The 6,546-nt window shown below is 36.5% G+C and overlaps 1 protein-coding gene across 1 annotated transcript; it reads left to right on the forward strand.

Moving 5' to 3' along the window:
• Window positions 1-2,690: 2,690 nt before the first annotated feature.
• LOC104982367 (olfactory receptor 6C68-like) lies at window positions 2,691-3,648 on the forward strand. The gene is given in 2 exon segments (XM_010831736.1): window positions 2,691-3,010; window positions 3,012-3,648. Coding segments are annotated over 2 exon segments (957 nt in total).
• Window positions 3,649-6,546: the final 2,898 nt, after the last annotated feature.

Below are 6,546 nucleotides of genomic sequence, written 5' to 3' on the forward strand. Positions count from 1 at the left end.
AACTCTGGGAGTTGGTGATGGACAGGGAGCCCTGGCATGCTGCAGTGCATGGTATCACAAAGACTCAGACACAATTGAGCAACTGAACTGAATCCAACCATTTCATCTTCTGTGGTCCCCTTTTCCTCCTGCCTTCAATCTTTTTCAGCATCAGGGTCTTTTCCAATGAGTCAGTTCCTTGTATCAGGTGGCCAAAGTATTGGAGTTTCAGCTTCAGCATCAGTCCTTCCAATGAATATTCAGGACTGATTTCCTTTAAGATTGACCAGTTGGATCTAATTGCAGTCCAAGGAACTCTCAAGAGTGTTCAACATCACAGTTCAAAAGCATTAATTCTTCGGTGTTCAGCTTTCTTCACAGTCCAACTCTAACATTCATATATGATACTGGAAAAAACATAACTTTGACTATATGGACCTTTGTCTGCAAAGTAATGTCTCTGCTTTTTAATATGCTATCTCGATTGGTCATAACTTTTCTTGCAAGGAGAAAGAGTCTTTTAATTTCATGTATTCAGTCACTATCTGTAATAACTTTGGAGCCCAAGAAAATTAAGTCTGTCACTGTTTCCATTGTTTCTCCATCTATTTGCCATGGAGTGAGGGGACCAGAAGCCATGGTCTTTGTTTTTTGAATGTTGAGTTTTAAGCCAGCTTTTTCACTGTCTTGTTTCATTTTCATCAAGAGACTCTCTAGTTCCTCTTCTCTTTCTGCCATAAGTGTGATGTCATTAGCATATCCTAGGTTATTGATAATTCTCCCAGCAATCTTGGTTGCCTCTTGTGCTTCATCCAGCCTGGCATTTTGCATGATGTACCCTTTATATAATTTAAACAAGCAGGATGACAATATACAGCCTTGACATACTCTTTCCCAATTTGGAACCAGTCTGTCATTCCATGTCTGGTTCTAACTATTGCTTCTTGACCTGCATACAGATTTCTCAGGAGGCAGGTAAGGTATTCTGGTATTCCTATCTCTTGAAGAATTTTCAACATTTTCTTGTGATCTACACAGTCAAAGGCTTTGACATAATCAAGAAAGCCAAAGCAGATATTTTTCTGGAGCTCTCTTTGTTTTTTTTATGAACTAACAGATTTTGGCAATTTGATATCTGGTTCCTCTGCCTTTTCTTAATCCAGCTTGAAAATCTGGAATTTCATGGTTCACATATTGTTGAAGCCTGGCTTGGAGAATCTGTAGCATTACTTTGCTAGCATGTGAGATGAATGCAATTGTGCAGTAGTTTGAGCATTCTTTGGCATTGCCTTTCTTTGGGATTGGAATGAAAACTGACCTTTTCAAGTGCTGTGGCCACTGCTGAGTTTTCCAAATTTGCAGTCATATTGAGTGCAGTGCTTTAACAGTATTATCCTTCAGGATTTGAAATAGTTCAACTGGAATTCCATCACCTCCACTAGCTTTGTTCATAGTGATGCTTCCTAAGGCATGTAGTATTGTAATTATATTTAATTATATGGATATATGACTTAGATTGAAGTAAGTCCTAGGGAGATACATGATAGAGTGCTTTATAATGGCTGCTGAGGTTCAAATCCAGACTGTAAGTGTCTGAGAAATGAATGCAACATATAAAAGTGAAGGCAAAATGTGTATTTGAAAGAAATGAAAATGGAAGAAAGAGAGTTTCATGTTGAGGATAATCATCAACTTTTGTATTGACTTTTTAACCATAATAGAATATATAAATGTACTTCAATCTGTGTTAAATGAAAGCATCAAGTTCACCTTTTACATCCTTCAGCAGTTCATTCATTGCAGTCAGCGTTACCTCACAATGTGATGAAGGGTGCAACAAAATAGTCAGACTGTACCACAGAGTGTTATCCAATGAGAAGATCCAAGATACAGATAGTTAAGCTTAGACTAGAAACTTAAGATTACAAATGTAAACGCTTTAGAATAAAGACATGTTTTGCCATTATAATGAATTCTCAATCTTTAGAAAGCAAAAATTGTGTTTTAGAGAAAATTAAAAGTTAAAAATCCCAGGTCGAACAGTGCTAAAGAACCTGCCTGCCAATGCAGGAAACACAGAGATGTAGGTTCAGTCCCTGGGCCGGGAATATCTCCTGGAGGAGGAAATGGAAATCCATTCCAGTTTTGTTGCCTGGAAAATTCTATGGACAAAGAAGCCTGGTGGGCTACAGTCCATAGAGTCACAAAGAGTCAGACACAACTGAGTGAGCACACGAAATTTTATTTTAGGATTTTAACATTTCCCAAATTATAAAGCAAAGGAATGAAATTGAAGTTAATATTTTTTTTAATTTACCCTATGAGTTAAAGGAAACATTTGGCCATATAAAAATAGCTATAATACACAAAATGAAAAATTAATGTAATTAATATGCCACCCAGGCTAAAAGTTAAATGCTTAATGAATTATAAATTAATTTAGGAGTTTACTAAAGGAAACGTTAGGCTGTAAATCAGCAATTTAAACATATTTAAAAGTTTCACTTCATCATTAGATACAAACAGATGGGGAAACTCAGCTCACGTAAAACAAGAAATGTATTCCTTAGATCAACAAGTAAAGCCCATGGATTCTGGATGAGTCAAATAACCAAGAGAATTCTCATCGTTGGCTATTTTCATCACTGAATTCTGCAGTACAAATTTCTCTGACATTTACAGGTAGGTTTGGCAAAATCCAGGAGTCAATAATGAGAAATCACACCGCAGTAACACTATTCATCCTTCTGGGACTGACAGACGATCCTCAGTTGCAGATTTTGCTCTTTATTTTTCTATTTATCACCTACACTTTGAGTATAACTGGAAATCTGACCATCATTATCCTGACTTTGGTGGATCCCCACCTTAAAATGCCCATGTATTTTTTTCTCCAAAATTTCTCTTTCTTAGAAATCTTGTTTACAACCACCTGTATTCCGAGATTCCTCTACAATATATCAACTGGGGACAGAGTGATTACCTATAAGGCATGTTTCATACAACTATTTTTAACCGATCTCTGGGGTAGCTGAATTTTTTCTCTTGGCATCTATGTCATATGATCATTACGTGGCCATCTGCAAACCCTTGCATTATATGATGATCATGAGCAACAAACTGTGCAAAACAATGGTCATCTGCTGCTGGATGGTGGCACTTATGACTATCCTCCCACCATTCAGCTTAGATTTTCATCTGGAATTCTGTGATTCAAACATCATTGACCATTTTGCCTGTGATGTATCACCTCTCCTGAAGATCTCATGCTCAGACACATGGTTAATTGAGCAGATGGTTATAGTCTGTTCTGTACTGATCTTCATCATCACTCTTCTTTGTGTAGTTCTCTCCTACATTTACATCATAAGGACAATTCTAAAATTCCCTTCTCTTCAACAAAGAAAAAAAGCTTTTTCTACATGTTCTTCCCATATGATTGTACTTTCCATATCTTATGGCAGTTGCATCTTCATCTATATCAAACCATCTGCAAAAGAAGAGGTAAGCATTAACAAAGGTGTACTACTGCTTATTTCTTCCATATCACCAATGTTGAATCCTTTTATATATACTCTGAGGAATAAGCAAGTTAAACAAGCCTTTGATGACTCACTCAAAAAAAAAAAATGCTTTTCTCTTAAGAAAGTAAAATGTACCTGTCAATAAGCCAACTCAAAAGATGCACATCTATCTCATTTTCATAAATTTAAGAAAGAACTCCATAATTTTTTAGCTTGTAAACCAATCAGGTCGACTTCAGAGCCATTTAATCATTAATTTTCCCTTCCATACATTTACTGAAGAACTAATTATTGAACATTGCTCTATGAAGAACAAAATATATCACTTTTAATTCTTTAATCAGACCTACCACAATTAAGTCATTCCTTTAACTTCTTTTAAATTATACTTCCAGATATTTTATATTATTGGCATAGAGAAGACTTTCCTTGTTTAGAATTGTAGTTGATATACACTATTTATTACCTTCAAATGCACAGTGACTCTATATTTTTATACATGGTAAAATCATCGTCACAATATGTATAGTTATGGTCAGTCTGTTGAGCTTCCAGATGTCAACATATTAATAAGAGATGATTATTGGCAATGTTAAACCAATATTGTTAACATCTTAAGTGAAATAGAATAGTTACTTGAAAGATAAATATTACAAGCCTAACTCAAAAATAAATAAAGAATCTTTCTTTTAGTACCTTTCTTTCTGTTTCAGAAATTAAATTAATATCTAAAAATCTTTTCACAAAGAAAATTCCAAAATCATGTTGACTCAAAATCATGTATATGGATACTATCAAAAAGATAAATAACACATCCTATGCAAATTGTTACAGAACATACAAAAAATAACACTTTTCGATGCTTTATGAAATCCATGTAAACTTGATACAAATACCAGGCCAAGAAATTACAAGAATAAAATTGTAGATCAACACTCCTTATGATTACACATGCAAACATCCTTAATAATTTTCTATAAAAGCTCAATGATAATTGTTCTTTTTTGTTCAGTCACTCAGTTGTGTCCAACTCTGTGACCCATGGACTGTAGGCTTCCCTGTCCCTCACCACCTCCTGGAGTTGACTCAAACCCATGTCTATTGAGTCAATGGTATCATCCAACCACCTCATCCTCCATAGCTCCCTTCTCCTCCTGCCTTCAATCCTTCCCAGCATCAGAGCCTTTTAAAATGAGTCAACTCTTTGCATCAGGTGGCCAAAGTGTTGGAGCTTCAGCTTCAGCATCAGTACTTCCAATGAATTTTCAGGGTTTATTTCCTCCTTGCAGTCCAAGGGACTCTCAAGAGTCTCCTCCAGCACCGCAGTTCTTTAGCTTTCTTTATGATCCAACTCTTATGTCACATAACTACTAGAAAAACCATAGCTTTGACTATCCAGACATTTGTCGGCAATGTGATGTCTCTGTTTTTTAGCACATTGTCTAGATTTGTCATAGTTTTTTTTTTTTCCAAGAAGCAAGCATCTTTTAATTTCATGGCTACAATCACCATCCACAGTTATTTTGGAGCCCAAGAAAATAAATCTGTCACCATTTCCATTATATCCCCATCTATTTGCATGAAGTGATGGGACTGGATGCCATGCCCTTAGCTTTTTGAATAATGAGTTTAAGCCAGCACTATAATTACCAGATAAATTATAATTAACAGGTAAAAGATTAATTACCAGATTAAAATGACAAGAAAACTTAGCAGATGCTTCATATAGGAACTACATGAATAGTCAGCAGGAACTTGGAAAGAAGCTCAAAATCATTATCATTAGAATATTCAAATTGAAATGAGTCAAACATTCACTCTAATGGCCACAATTAGGATATAGGCTGACAATGTAAGTCACAAGGACAGAGAGCAACTGGAACTATCATTCAGTGCTGGTGGGAATATGTGAAATGATACAACTGCTTGGGAAAATATTCCGGGAGGTTCTTAAAAAGTTAAACATAGTTACCCTATGTCTCAGCTAGTACTCTCCTATTTACCTAAGAAATATGGAAATCAACATCCCCCAAAATGATATACATGATTTTTGGTAGCCACTCGACTCATAGAGCTCAAAATTGCAAATATGTCAAATGCTTGTTTAAAAAAACAGAGAAACATATTTTAGTTTATTCATACAACTAAAACCCCACTCAACTGTGCAAAGGTATAAACTGCTAAAACAAATAATATAGAAAATTTTGAAAACATTATGCTGAGTGAAAGATATGAGACACAAAACAGTATATGCTGTGTTCCCTAAATTTAACACATTAGAAAGGGAAAAACAAACCTGCAGTGACAAAAAGCAGGTCAATGATTAAATGAGATCAGATCAGCCGCTCAGTCGTGTTTGACTCTTTGCGACCCCATGAATCACAGCACGCCAGGCTTCCCTGTCCATCACCAACTCCCGGAGTTCACTCAGACTCACGTCCATCGAGTCAGTGATGCCACCCAGCCATCTCATCCTCTGTCGTCCCTTTCTCCTCCTGCCCCCAATCCCTCCCAGCATCAGAGTCTTTTCCAATGAGTCAACTCTTCACATGAGGTGGCCAAAGTACTGGAGTTTCAGATTTAGCATCATTCCTTCCAAAGAAATCCCAAGGCTGATCTCCTTCAGAATGGACTGGTTCGATCTCCTTGCAACCTAAGGGACTCTCAAGAGTCTTCTCCAACACCACGGTTCAAAAGCATCAATTCTTTGGCACTCAGCCTTCTTCACAGTCCAACTCTCACATCCATACATGACCTCTGGAAAAACCATAGCCTTGACTAGACGAACCTTTGTTGGCAAAGTAATGTCTCTACTTTTGAATATGTTATCTAGGTTGGTCATAACTTTCCTTCCAAGGAGTAAGCGTCTTTTAATTTCATGGCTGCAGTCACCATCTGTAGTGATTTTGGAGCCCAGAAAAATAAAGTCTGACACTGTTTCCACTGTTTCTCCATCTATTTCCCATGAAATGGTGGGACCGGATGCCATGATCTTCATTTTCTGAATGTTGAGATTTAAGCCAACTTTTTCACTCTCCTCTTT

Source organism: Bison bison, unplaced genomic scaffold (genome assembly GCF_000754665.1).
Source record: "Bison bison bison isolate TAMUID 2011002044 unplaced genomic scaffold, Bison_UMD1.0 scf7180017860084, whole genome shotgun sequence".
NCBI lineage: Eukaryota > Metazoa > Chordata > Mammalia > Artiodactyla > Bovidae > Bison > Bison bison.